The sequence below is a fragment of the Dermacentor silvarum genome, chromosome 5 (assembly GCF_013339745.2).
Source record: "Dermacentor silvarum isolate Dsil-2018 chromosome 5, BIME_Dsil_1.4, whole genome shotgun sequence".
Lineage (NCBI taxonomy): Eukaryota > Metazoa > Arthropoda > Arachnida > Ixodida > Ixodidae > Dermacentor > Dermacentor silvarum.
Window position 1 is genome coordinate 111,933,276 of NC_051158.1, and position 14,012 is coordinate 111,947,287.

General features: G+C 46.5%; 1 protein-coding gene across 1 annotated transcript in view; it reads left to right on the plus strand.

The window, feature by feature from the left end:
* LOC119452554 (sodium-coupled monocarboxylate transporter 1-like) overlaps positions 1-14,012 on the plus strand; it is a 322,121-nt gene that overhangs the window by 38,590 nt on the left and 269,519 nt on the right. Inside the window, exons 5-7 of the mRNA XM_049668027.1 lie at positions 5,098-5,255; positions 10,937-11,077; positions 13,259-13,388. Of these exons, the coding sequence (XP_049523984.1) occupies positions 5,098-5,255; positions 10,937-11,077; positions 13,259-13,388 (429 nt within the window). The remainder of the gene's footprint in view (positions 1-5,097; positions 5,256-10,936; positions 11,078-13,258; positions 13,389-14,012) is intronic.

Consider the following 14,012-nt stretch of genomic DNA (forward strand, 5'->3'; position numbering starts at 1 on the left):
AGGGACGAACACAACGATGTCGTCGAGGTAGCATAAACACGTGCTCCATTTTAGGGCGCGCAAGATATTGTCCATCATTCGTTCCAACGTAGCAGGCGCATTGCACAGGCCAAATGTCATCACATGAAATTCGTATAAACCATCCGCAATAATGAATGCGGTTTTAGGGCGATCAACTGCTGACAACGGGACCTGCCAGTAGCCCGAGCGTAAATCCAACGAAGAGAAGAATTCAGCGACTTGCAAACTGTCCAGAGCGTCGTCAATGAGCGGTAGAGGGTACACGTCTTTTCGCGTTATCTTATTAAGACGGCGATAATCGACGCAGAACCGAATGGAACAATCTTTTTTTTTTGTGACGAGAACCGCCGGTGATGCCGACTGGCTACGGGAAGGCCGAATGACGCCGTCCTGAAGCATGTCGTCGACGTGCTGACTGATCACCTGACGCTGCTTGGCTGAGACGTGGTACGCGCGCTGCCGCAATGGCGTGTTGAAGCCAGTGTCGATGTGGTGGCTGACAGTTGACGTGCGATCCAGAGTAGGCTAAGCGACATCAAAACAATAACGGAACTGGGCAAGCAGGTGAAGAAGCTGGGAGCGCTTCTCGGAAGTAAGGTCATGGGCAATGAAAGGTGTGAATAAGTCAGGTGATGGCGGAGCAGAAGTGGATCGTGCACAGACATCAGTGAGCCCTGCATGTGAAGCCTCCCGCATGTCGGTAATAAACATTTCATCAAGAGGCTGAACACGGCCAAGTGCTTCGCCGCGAAGAGCCTTCGGGCTGTAAGAAGTGGATTGCAGATAATGATCGAGCTGAAACCGGCTGAAATGTCAAGCGTGGCGAAAGGAAGGGGAACATCTTTGCTGGTTATGAAGAGTTCCGAAGGAGTGAAACCAACAGCGCCTTCATAGCGCCACAAAAGACGGGAACAACGGCAGACGCGTAAGGCGGTATGGCGATGTCTTCCCGAAAAACTAGCTTAGCGGGAGGAGAAGTGGCGCCGACGAGGGGCACGTCACAGAGAGGCGATAATTCGACTTCAGCAGGCGAGCAGTTGATGACGGCGTTATTTCGCGAAAGAAAGTCCCACCAAAGTACCACGTCGTGAAAGCATGACTGCAATACCACAAACTCCACTGTATAGAGATAGGTAGGTAGTAAACTTTAATTGATGTCCTGAAGTAGTCAACCCCCGTTTTCATGGAGGGAGGACCGCGACCCGCTCCCACGTCGGGACGGGAAGGCCAAGCCTCACGGCCGCATCGTGGGCCTTCTGGACTAACTTGAATTGGTGGAACCAGTCATGACTCTTGATCAGTGAATAAAATGTGTCTTGCGAGATCCCTTGATCCGTGTGGTGCTGTAAAGAGGGGCATTCCCAGAGCATATGGTTAAAATCGCTGTATTCGCCGCAGTCGGGACACGAAGGGGAGACCTCCGTGAAACGACTATATATCGAGAGGCTGGGATACGAGTGCGTTTGTAATAACCTAAGCGTAATCGTTGAGGCCGTGACAGGTTTCGATGGGGCAACGGAAATGCCCAGTGAGCCAGTTGATAATGAATGCTTTCTGACTTATATAGAGAACTCCCTGAATACCATCTCTAGCTGTGCATGCTGCTAAAGGCTGAACTGACTGGGTACTTGCTTTGCGAAGAGAAAACCCAGAAAGTGGCGTCGTAACTTTTCGTAAAGCGCGAGAGAGGCGTTCTTTAGGACATACACGGCTGCTCCTATTCGCCGACTCCCTTAGGACGCCGCTCCCAGCCGGAAAACTAGACGATGTAACGCCTCGAGGTGACGCTGCATTGCTCCCTACGCCGCCAAATATACTCTACTGATGTTGCCCACTCATCTGAACCTTCTTGACGTGCAAGTCGACGGTGTTTTTGTGTCTGCTATTATAGACACTGGGGCGCATTTACCGGTAATTAGCGCTGACCTTCGTAACCGGCTGACGAAAATATTCACACCCGCCACGACGCCTGTTGTCCGTGTCGCCGATGGTGGAGCAGCCCCTGTAAATGGTATGTGTGCCGCCCGTGTCTCCTTCGCCGATCGCTCCACTATCGTGCTATTCACAGTCATCGCCCACTGTCCCCACGATATCATCCTCATCTTGGACTTCCTCTCCGCGCATTCTGCTCTCATCGACTGTTCCACCAGTACTGTCCACCTTGACGTGCCTGTTCTGGATCCCGCTGAACCACACCCCAGTCGCCTCAGTTCCATTGACTTCGTTCGCTTGCCATTTGGGCAAGCGGATTATCGTTACCTTAACAGGGTTACCAAAAAGGACGTGTGTCCCCTACCTCGGATTGATGACACCTTTGACTACCTCCACGGTGCACGCTATTTCTCCTCTATTGAACTTTGCTCCGGCTACTGGCAGATTGCCGTTGTCGATCTAGACCGTGAGGAGACTGTTTTTGTTATCAATTCAAAGTGATGCCTTTCGGTCTATGTAACGCTCCTGCCACATTTGGACGCATGATGGACTGCCTTCTTCACGGTTTCAAATGGTCCACCTGCCTGTGCTTCTTGGACCACGTTATAGTATTCTCCCCAACGTTCGCTACCCACCTCGAGCGCCTCTCAGCGGTCCTAGACGTTTTATTGCGATAGCAATTATATGGACACTCGAAAGCAGATTTCTGCCGTCGGCGTCGCCGTCGCCGTCGCCGTGAGGTTCCGTATGACGTCATTTGGAGAAGAAATCGCCGCGCGCCGAACGCTGTATGTGCGAGTGAAAGGGCGCGAGGGGCGCGTCTTTCACGGGGAGTGAACGCACGGCGGAGAACAAACGCGCGTTCTGCGCCGTGCTCGCTTAAGGGCTGCAGAAGTAGGCGTCTCTGTTCTCCTTCACAATCACCATGTATGTAGAGCAAACGCGCCTTCTTCAGACGAGCGAGAGGCCGTGGGGGAGGAGGAGGGAAGGGAGGCGACGTTTAGCTGCGGAACGCAGTGCCTATTTATATCAGAGGCTCCGGCAACAGTCACCAACGCCGCACGCATTTTGAGCGAACGCGGGCAAAACGCCGATGGCGTCGACAACAGTTCTGCGTGTTGCCGATGCTGCTGCATGTCCAAGTTTATACAGCTGATAAAGCTAATATCATTACTCCGTATAGCTCTCTACAAGTTTGCTATCGCAATTGATGCTTCGCCTTTCAGGTGAAACTGCGACAACTTTTTTTTCGTCGAGCCTGTCTGCAACTCAACGCATCGAAGTGCCAATTGTCCGTCGGCAGATAACCGTCCTTGGACATCTCGTTGACACGAACGGAGTGCAACCGGACCCAGGCAAATTCCATGCTGTTACACACTTCCCTGTTCCGAAGTGTGTCAAAGATGTGCGCAGCTTCACCGGCCTTTGTTCGTACTTCCGCCGTTTCGTGAAAAATTTCGCGGCCATAGCACGACCACTAACCGAGCTCTTGAAAAAAGACGCCCCTTTCCAGTGGGGCGATAACGAGGCCTCTGCGTTTTCGCAACGATGCAGAGGACTTTATGAACGACCACATTTGGTGTTTTCTCGATCTGGCCGAGGACAGTCAAACTGCAATCCTCGTCATTGGTGACTTCAACGTGGATATATATTCAACGTAGATATATATTCAACGTGGCAGCCAAATGGCAATTGGCTGCCCTCGTTTATGCTCGTACGGTTAGGGCTACAGTGCTACACCGATACCAAGGTTCCAACGTTCATGAGGCGATCGTCTTTCGAATTTGCCTTCGCCAAGAATCTGTCTATCACCATCTCTTAACCCTTGACCGGCTACGATAGCGACCACAAAGCAATAGTAACTTGCGTGATAAAATAACAACACCAAAAGATTTATATTCTCTGTATGTATTTAAGTATTTAGATATTTGATCTAACCGCTTCGCTGGTCATCAACCTTCACATTGTGGAATGGCTCATGAATGTTTTGTTTTTGTAGTTTTTAAAGCAAAGCTTAAATGTCTCACTGATTCAACCTTGAGCGCCTAAAACACACTGCAGGAAAGCAAACTTACACAATGGAGATATCTGCGCATCTGCGCACACAATAGAAGAATGGCTGCGCATCTGCGCACGAAATAGAACAACGGCGCACGACATATATACGTAACGTAGAACACTACAGTTTACATTCGCAGTTGTACCAATAAGAACAATGGGAACTGCAAGGCCATGCTACCCAGACGAACTGTATATATCTGCATTGCGTTGCGCGCGTCACGCAATGCATTTGTGGCCGGCACCATTGGTAGGCCGCGGGTGCAGCACACGGCAGAAGACGCCGCCGTATGCGAACGTAAGCGCGAGCGCGATCGTGCCCGTAAGGCCGATCCCCTGTATCAGCAACGGCAGAGCCTCTGACCGTCTACCACAATGATCACAAGGAAATGCTGTGGAAGTGTAGAGTCGGCCGTGAATGTGTGAGTGTGTGAGTGTAATCAACGGCTACACGATCTAAAATACAGGCACTCAAACTTAACGAAATGTTTTTTTTTTCATTAAACTTCAACGTTCAAAAAATACAAACAAGCAATCAAATCACATATGCATCACATCGGGTCGCTCAGCATTTCGTGGGTTCGTTGCGTGGTGGTTGGCTTTGGGGGACATTGACTCAGTTTGCATGGGAGAAAGCTTCGCTTTCAACGACCTTTCTTTAAGAAAGCGGCTTTCATTATTCTAGCACTTGTGGAGCTATTTGCACTTGAAGAATTCCAGCTAGAATGCATACTTTTTTGCCTGCTTTTTCTGGCGTGGATCTTAATAAAACAATTATTTTATACCCTGTCTCTGCAACCTATGAGGATATTTACTGCCTAATTTCACTGAATTGAAACTAATTCTGGGGTTTCACGTGCCGAAACCACGATTTGATTACGAGGCACGCCGTAGTGGGCGACTGCGAATTAATTTTGACCACTATGAGTTCTCTAACGTAGTTAATTTTATGTGAGTGTATTGTAATGATAGTTCTGGGAGGCGTAGGAAATATAAAACAAAAACCTGGTCTTTATTATTAGATGAAATTTAACCTACGCTTCTCGTCTCAGCTTCTGCATGCCAACGTGCTATGTGATTTTTTAGGGAGGCCTTCGTGGAGTGGTGTGGACGGATTGCATGCAGTTTATTATTATCTTGGTCGCCCCTACCGCACTGTTTGCAAAGATCATGGTGGACTCACTGTCTGCAAACTCAACGGTTCAGCCACTGAGTGATCTGGACGTCGGCATGTACATCGGAGAGTAAGTACACAAGTGTAGACATATTAGCAGCACCATGAAAATGTTTTTTTTTAACATATGAATATCTTCAGTGCATGTGCGAGCACAAACATAGCAATTAGCGTGGTTTGCTCCTTAAATACAAGTCGACGCCTAATACTTGCACAGAACCTTTTGATTTATACTTCGCCTATGTTTGGGCTAGCATTGAACAAGCAAATTTTCATTGATTTTCATGGGCCGAAGACACACATTTGTGTATCGTAAAATTATTTACAATAAGTATACATTTGGGTGGAATGATTGACTGTTTGATATTAGCCTACGTGGCGTGGCATAAAAAAACGAATACGCGAATATGTGCTCCAGTAACATTTATTCTCAATCTATAGCTATTTTTATTTCGCTCGATCGCACAAGCAAGGGTGTCTAAAATCAGATATTTCACCTCCTGAAAGGAGACATGGTACTAACGCACATCTAGCTCCCACATGGCATAATGTATACGTCAGGAACATCTAAGTGGTGTGCTATAATGTCGCAGTTCTCCTTTTGCAATTAGGGGTATAAAGACTAACTACACCGCAATATTATAGCATTCTTCATTCCATCTGGTACGGATTTGCCAAAATGTTTCCAGAGGCGTCTTAGGTGATTCACTCAGTTCCTTTGGCTTTGTAATGTAATTCAGGTTGTGAACAAGTGCCTGCCATGCCTACGATCCTTAAAATTATTGTAAATTTTTTCAACTAACGCTACTGCAGTCACAAAGCCTTTACTTTTCAATGTAACTTTGTTTCTTTGTGCCTGCTTCTCTCTTGCTATATATTTAAGCTTAAACGCTGATTTACACCCAGGTGTTCACGACGTTGAAATATATCTGGCTCCTGCGATATACCAATGCGCTTCGAAACTGTTTTGACCATGCGCACGCTCAAACCTCAAAGGATGCAGCTATACTTTCTCAAACATAGATTTTGTAAAAATGTTTTGTAACTTCGGCGCGAGTCACTGCATTTAAGGCGAAAGCCTTAGATGGTTCACGAGTCGAATGAATGAATGAATAAACTTCTATTTGCCTTTTTAAGAAAGGGGAGGGGCCGGGGCGGGAGAGATGGAGGTCTGTGTGCTCCAGTCCCAGCACCTTATGTTGCCAGACCTCCGCCTACCAGTCGTGGTAGGCCTCCGCTACCTCCTCAGCCCACCTCAGGACTCGGTCCTGCAGGGTGGGATTGGAGTTGCGCAGGGCAGTCTCCCACAGCTCCGCGCTACTAATTAATGGTTTGAGGTTGTGGGGGGATATTTGATGGGGCCTTTACACATGAAACGGGAGAAATCTGCTGTCAGGACAGGGCAGAAGCGACACTTGGGTGTCGGGTATGTGTCGGGAAAGAATAAGTGCAAAGTGCGTGGGGTAAGAAAAGTGCGAGTTTGTAGTTGGCGCCACAATATTTTTCTCTGGCGCTTGCTCGACACACAGAGATGTGGATACGTTAGGCATTGGTGTTTTTAATCTGTGCAAATTTCATGCAATGTGATGAGTGTGACTTTATTGGTGTGTTGTTGGGAGTCACTGGGTTCTAGAGTAAGGCCCACATTTCCGTCCACTCAATCCGTGAATCCTCGAGCAGCGGCATGAGACGGGTCGAAAAATCCGTTGTCCGGCATTATGGTACCAAAATTCATGGTGCCACCATGGTGGGACCAACAAAGGTCGGGGGTTAAAGTGCCCTAATTAACTGTGCCTTGATTAAGATTGGGGTTATGCACTAAAAGGCACCGATGGTGGGAGTCGAAGCCACGAACTTTGGTGCGAGAAAAGATTAGGAGGCAAAAACGCATTGCAATGAGATGATGATGATGATATAAACTTTAATTTTCGAGATAGTGTTCCAGAGCGTTTGAGCTGTGGATCACTCTAGGTGGGAGGGTCCCTCGTTCCAGGAATCCTCTGGCCGCGATAGCATCCCGAGCTCTGGCGACAAGACGTCGTTGTTCGTCCAGGGCCGGGGTGGAGATCTTGGCCTCCCACGTCTCGGCGAGGAGGTTCACGTCTTCGGACGTTGTATGTTTAGTAACGGCGTCTTCGGGGCGCCACGGGAACTCTAGTAGCAAATGCGCCAGAGTGTCTGGCACGGTGCAGATCGGGCAGTTGTATGTGTGAAGTGTCGGGTGGATGCGACGCATCAAATAATATAACGAATGTCTCCTGAGCGCGCAGGCTTTTACCTTCATCCTCTTTAGCATGTGCTACAGTGACTCTAAACTATTCTCTGTAGTCACTGGGTGAAACGCGTGTGCAACGATGGATACAAGAAAATGGTGGTGCTGGAAAATGATAGCACTTCTCTCTTTCCTAAGCTGACTCCTTAGGTAGTATTTAAGTAACCTTACCAAATGTGGCGACTACTACGCACGTCACTTGAAGACTCGGTTACCGGAAATGTAGACATGAGCAGTAACAATGGTGGCATCATAGTAGAGCTCAATATTTATATCAATATTTAACCTCAATAATAATTAATTGCACTGGCATGTCACATTCTACTTAACTGCTGGTGGTTAACGGCAGAATCGCTGACGCACTGACATTCTCGCCTTCAACTGGAACACTCACGCATTGCAAAAAAGATTTCACACGCGTTATAGTTGAACGAATAGTAACAATGCCTCACTGTGAACATTGGGACAGCCGCTCATGGTGCCTTTAACATGATCTTTCATAAAGACCCATACTCTTTGTCATTATCAAACAGGATTTACAGGCGGAAATTTTAAGCGTCACAGATCAAGCAACACGCAAAAAAAAACGCCGTACAGTATCACCGCTGATGCCAAGCTTTCAGCCATCAGACAGTTGTGAAGCGTGACGTAGAACAGAACTTTCATAATCTAGCAACGTGTCCAGTTAAATGGTCAATTTATTAAAGCACGATGTTTCTGACCTGACCCGACATCTTCTTCGGGGATCAACGACTGATGGTTGTGGGGTGCAGCTTTTAGCAGTATTTCATTGTAGGGGAAGGCAATGGAGGGAGCGTTTAACTGCGGATTGTGCCTGTTGCCTTATTGAAAGTAAACAGCGCGATAAAACGCGGGAACGTTAACGAAATTCAACCGGATGGGACAACCGCTGTGCGAATATCTACACACGCGTGGAAACATTTACATGAAACCAATTTGCAAAGAAAAAGGTCCAATAAGAAAACGTGAAAGAGTTTAAGCTTAGACAGTCGCAAACGCCCGCTACGCATACTTCCACCTTCCAAGTGTCCGATTTCTTAACTGTATAAGGCAACCGACTGTTTGCTCACAGAGACGCATTGTTCCCTAGCCATCGGGGCTGCCTCGCTGATTACACGCGTTTGCTCACCCTCACATTCACAAATGACTATGGTTTGCTGGGATTGTGGGGTACACTCACGTGTGATGGCATGCAGAGCAAGAAAGCCTTCCTTTCCATATCGGAATTATTAGCGTGCTCCCGCAAGTGGTCACTGAGGCATCTGCCCATCTGGCCCACGCAGAACGCACCACAGGACAAGGGAATTCTGTGAACGACACTCTGTACGCAGTCCACGAACTGTGTTCAGTGCTTAACGAAAATTTGCCTCCTGGTTTTCTTAACAAGGCAAGCCCTTCTTGCCAACTGACACAGCTTGTTAGGAGTGCTGAAAACAACTTAAACATCTAAGCGTTGTCCTATTTTCTTAAGATGATGGGACACGCAGTGTATGCACGGTATGACGGCGTCATTGTCGCGATTATCGGCTGACATTTGTTCTCCTCCGTCACCAACGCTGCCTCGCCGTTATGTTTTACTATACATTGTCTAGCTAGTGAGACAACCAACGGCTCTGGGTAGCCTGCTCCTTTTAGAAGTTTTGCCTGCGCATAGAAAGTTCCTCCAAGGGTGTGGTGGCAGGACTTGTGTAGAGCGCTTGAGAAATATGGCTGCACAAGTGCCCTCTTTACTAATTTACAATGACCAGTTGTGAATGAAAGGCGTGGCTTCTGCGGACGAGGCTAATATAACCAGCGCGTATGGCCTGCTGCGAACACCATACTAATATATAAAAACCGAATGGAGTTCTCTTATGACATCTCTTGTGTCAACAGAGGCGAACTGAGGCTTTGCCTAATTACGTCTAGTAGCTGCGCGGCAGGAAAATTTCCGCATCACGACGAATAGCAATTCAAAAATAATCAACGTATCTGAATGCACTAATTATGGAGGAGTCCTTTAACCGATCATTCAATGCTCCATCGCATTTCGCCAAGAACAAGTTACTTAGAAACGGTGCTATGCCAGGCCCGATTGAAAGCACACTTGTCTGAATGTAAGTATTGTCATCCCATTTCACGAAAGTGGACGTGAGGTGCAACGATAAGAGATGTCAGGCAACCCACGAGAGCTCATACCAGCCTTCTTTTGGAATTGCTACACTCCGAAATTATCAATGCTTTCTTCAATATACTTCAATAAATCTTTCGGAAGTACGTAATGATGATAGAGGTCTTTTATGTCGACCGTGAAAGCTATGATGCAGCTACCTGACTGCTGCCTCAAAACTTCTGCGACCTCTCCTGAATTCTGAATCATGAAGGTGTCTTCTTCGGTGAAAAGTTTAAACTTTCTTTTGTAATAATAGCCCCAACTCACTTTGTCAGGATCTCTTTTCTGAGACAATTAATCCGAATGGTATCGCGTCCTTGTGCGTCTTGGGACAGCACTTGTCCCGTCTCGTTGCTTTTCCTCACCGTCATTTTCTGCGCTGTTTACTATTAGTATGAATCAACAATTAGCTCACGTAGCCACCTTGCTATGTCTCCTTGTGTCGTTGACTGATGCGTCGACGCCCCTTTCTTTCGCAACCTTAACATTAGCCACAACATCAAGAGAGGTTGAGGCGGTGTCGGCGCATCAGGTAGGAGCATATATTCTTGCGCCGCAGTGTCCTTTTCTCTTCTTATTCGTAGCGGTGCGCAGTACAAGGACACACACGGCGCTGAGGTTGCCTTTCGAACGTTTTATAATGTTTGGCGTGTTCCGCATGTGTCTTCACTCTAATGCAGCATTTTCGAAGGGTTCGTCTATGGCTGTTGGATGCTAATTTCAAGAAATAAAGCAGTCAAGGACCCAAGAAAACACGTTACAATCCCTAGTGAAACTAGCCAATTATCAAGGACTTTGAAATGCTGCATGCCGCAACAATCCCCCGTTAATCTTTAGGGAGTTGAGTTGGCCCCTAGTTGTGGAGATTTAATGAATCCCCTGCTCATTTGGAGACGCTAATGATTTTTTATTTATGTAACCCAGAAACCGAGCCAATTCTGTCAGAATTTCTTGCTTCGATAATAGAACCTATACGTTAGGTGCACACAGTGAATTCGTTTTGTTAGCAATGCACGGCGCAGCTTTACTAGTGCGGTGCCGTTAGATCTTTCACATTTTGTTGGTTTTTCTGTACACATAACTGTTGTTCTGTATGCAAATACAATAGCTAAGAACAAAACCTACCTCTATTATCTGTAATGTAGTCGAAACTTTCTTTTATGCGTCTTTGCGTTGCAAGATTCTTTGGAATTAGGAGGAGTTTTATACATCTATGCAGCCTTCTAACTGAAGCCCCAGTCGCAACTACACATTAGAGATTTTATATACTACCTAGCCGAATACAAAACGTCGCTACTTTTGACAGTTTCAGATTTGACTTGACCAGCGACGAAACCGTATGGTCCTGCGTAGTGGGAGCCACAACATTTGCAATATATCGACTATGTCTTGACCAAATGGTTGTACAGCGGATGATGGCATGTGCGTCAGTGAAGCAAGCTCAAAGGTATGCAATTATTGTGCTGGAATGACGAAGCTTTTCGTTTTGCAGCGTAAGCTGTTATGGGCTTATTCCAATAGCCGTTTTCCGTTAGCGATGGTGTCCGCCGCCGCCGCCGCCTCTGAGCCTCCGCCAGTATGGTGGCGCAATCTATGTAAGGCGCCTCCAAACGCAGCGTGCGCACGCGCGAACAACGAGATGTGATTCCGACGAGGTGCGCAATAAAAAAAGAACGCGATCCCCAGCCTCCGCCAGTATGGTGGCGCCATCTAGTTAAGGTACCTGCAAACGCAGCGTGCGCAGGCGCAGACGACGAGATGCGATTCAGACGAGGCGTGCAATAAACGTGATTCCGATGTGAGATGCGCGCCACGTATTCTGGATACGTCTTCGGTACACGTCATGGCATCTCCTTGCAAGGTACGAACCGCTGCTCAAGATGCAAATCGTATAGCTAAGTGTGCGGCTACAACCAGGCATCATCGGGCTCAACAGGCTGTTGTGCAGAGAGCATTACAAGCCGCAGCTAGCCGTCGACGCCGGGCAGATAGTTCAGGTTGTTCTCGTCAAAACAAGGCGAAGATACTTTGTCGTGAAGACCCTGGTGGGCGTGGTGCCGAAATTGAAGCTACTCTTGAGCCGCTCCACCAGCTTACACTGTGACCTGTGCTACATGTGCCTCGCCTGCCTGTGACTTTTTCACTTTTCTCAGCTAAAGGTTCCGCTTTAGCTCGTTCTATCTCTGAATTACAATTAAACACAGTGGCATTTCTCTCTTATTTCTTCATACGAATTCAATATTCTCGCTGAAGAGAGGAGATAATTCTTTTTTATTGGTGCACTATTTTTTTATCTTCCTTAAGATAAACTAAGGTTGATTTAGGATGTTAGTGCTCTTGCATGCATCGCATAGTCAACATGCTAATACATATGCAAGAACAACTGTTCTAAACAGATTCTCCAGTACGTCTTTGCTCCCGAAAACGGTATGTAAAATATCGTTATGCCGACGGTTAGATAATTTCCCTGTTAAACGCTGCTAAAAATTGTGGCCTCAAAAAACACTTTATTATCTTGTGCCCTTTCAGAGTTTGAAGCGAAATACTTTGTAATTGCATCGCCTCTCTATTCGGCGTAAAAGAACGACAGTAGCGGTTTCGAGTCTGTCAGGTTTCCACCAATCACAACATCAAACGAAATTAAGCTAGTTTCTTTGAAATTTTGTTTCCTGCATACTGCGACGGCTGCTTCTGATATCACCAAGGATTCAAATTTTTAATCAGAAAGATAATTACTTCACAACTTGCTGGTGAAATGCAGAACTAAAAGCTCTAAAAAAAACTAATTCTTCCCGCCAAGCAACCCTGACGATGCCCGCAACTGCATATACGTCGTCTCCGGGGTCGCTCAACAGTTCACCCCGCTATCTCCGGGATCAGCCCAGTTAATAATTTTACTATCTTTTTCACTGGCCTGATTTACTTAAAAGGGGCCGCGCCAGCAGACGTGCCAAACTACGCGAAAGAAGGCATAGAACGATCCGCTTTGTTAAAGTATTTGTGCTATTGGGGGCGTTAATTTCTCTGCCTGAGAATATGTAGATACTGTTTGTTGTTTCACCGTGTAATACCTAAAAAAAAACAGAGCCGGCAACCGGTACATCTGCACGTGTTGTATAGGTGATACATACAAGCCTATTCGTTCTATGAATGCTGCCCGTTGTACGAGACCTTCCTGTGTATGAGCTCTTCGGCAAAACAGCAACAGCAGCAACAGAAGTCGCGTCCAGCAAAGTATGACAGGGTTTTCCTACAAAGCTGCGTTTAAAAAAAGAAAATCATCTGCTGCACAGTATTTTCGAAAACTAATTGAAGCGAGCGACTGGCAAGAAATGTTTCGTTAACTACTGCGGATAATAAGAAAATTAGACGGAAAAATCTGACTAGTTCTGGAGTATAATGTTGAAAAAAATATGTTTTCCCGAATAGTCTAAAAATGGATTGCTTGCTAAAATAACAATATTTTTTTGCCTGAAGTATGTTTCTAGTGGAGATCAGAGCCATTAAAAAGGGGTATGCAGTGGTATGCACTACTGAAGACCACCAAAGTTATTGAACCTTGCCGTAGAATCGTTCAACAAAGAAGGCGCTCCACGTGTTTTTCTCTATTCTCTCTGTGTCATTGCAGAACCGTGCTCTCTGGGGCGCTCTTACTTACTCTGCCATACACTTCGTGCACTTTATTGGGGATTGCGATAACAATATGGTACAGAGGATGTGATCCAGGGCTGTCAGGTGCCATAAAGAGGATTGACCAGGTAAGCATTTTGGTGCAGCACTTTATATTGGAGTACTAATCTACTGCTCTGCAAGAGGTGGTGAACCATTTCAAATGGAAACTCTAGCAAAATATCGTTAACAAAGAATCTTCTTGGATAACAACGAAACTTTTTTTACGTGTTCTGTTCGGCACAGTGGTCGTCTCTGCCAAACGGTACGGCTGAAATGTTTTAATTTGACTAGAAATAAATTTTGCTGCGACAGCAGCAGAAATTGGGTTTCCTTGTCTGTCCGTCCATTTCATTATGCTGACAATAGCTGCTGTCATCAACGATGTTAGTTTTTGGTCGCAAGCCCGCCTCATCATCCCGAGCTTCAACATCGCCATAGCACAAACAAAAATAAATTTTTCCATGACAGCCTCCACTTGAATTCTCGTCATCGGAGTAATCTATTTCAGTATCGGACCCATTAACAACTTTGATATGATGCAATTTGTTATTTTTATTGATTGGAAAAGAGAAAAGTGGCCCCTAGAACCAATGACATTTAGGTACACACACAGTTAATACTCAGGCCGGCAAACACATGCACCTAACGAAAACATTCTTCGTGGCGGAGGTCCTTAAGCCGCATACACGCTATGCATATATGCCATGCTT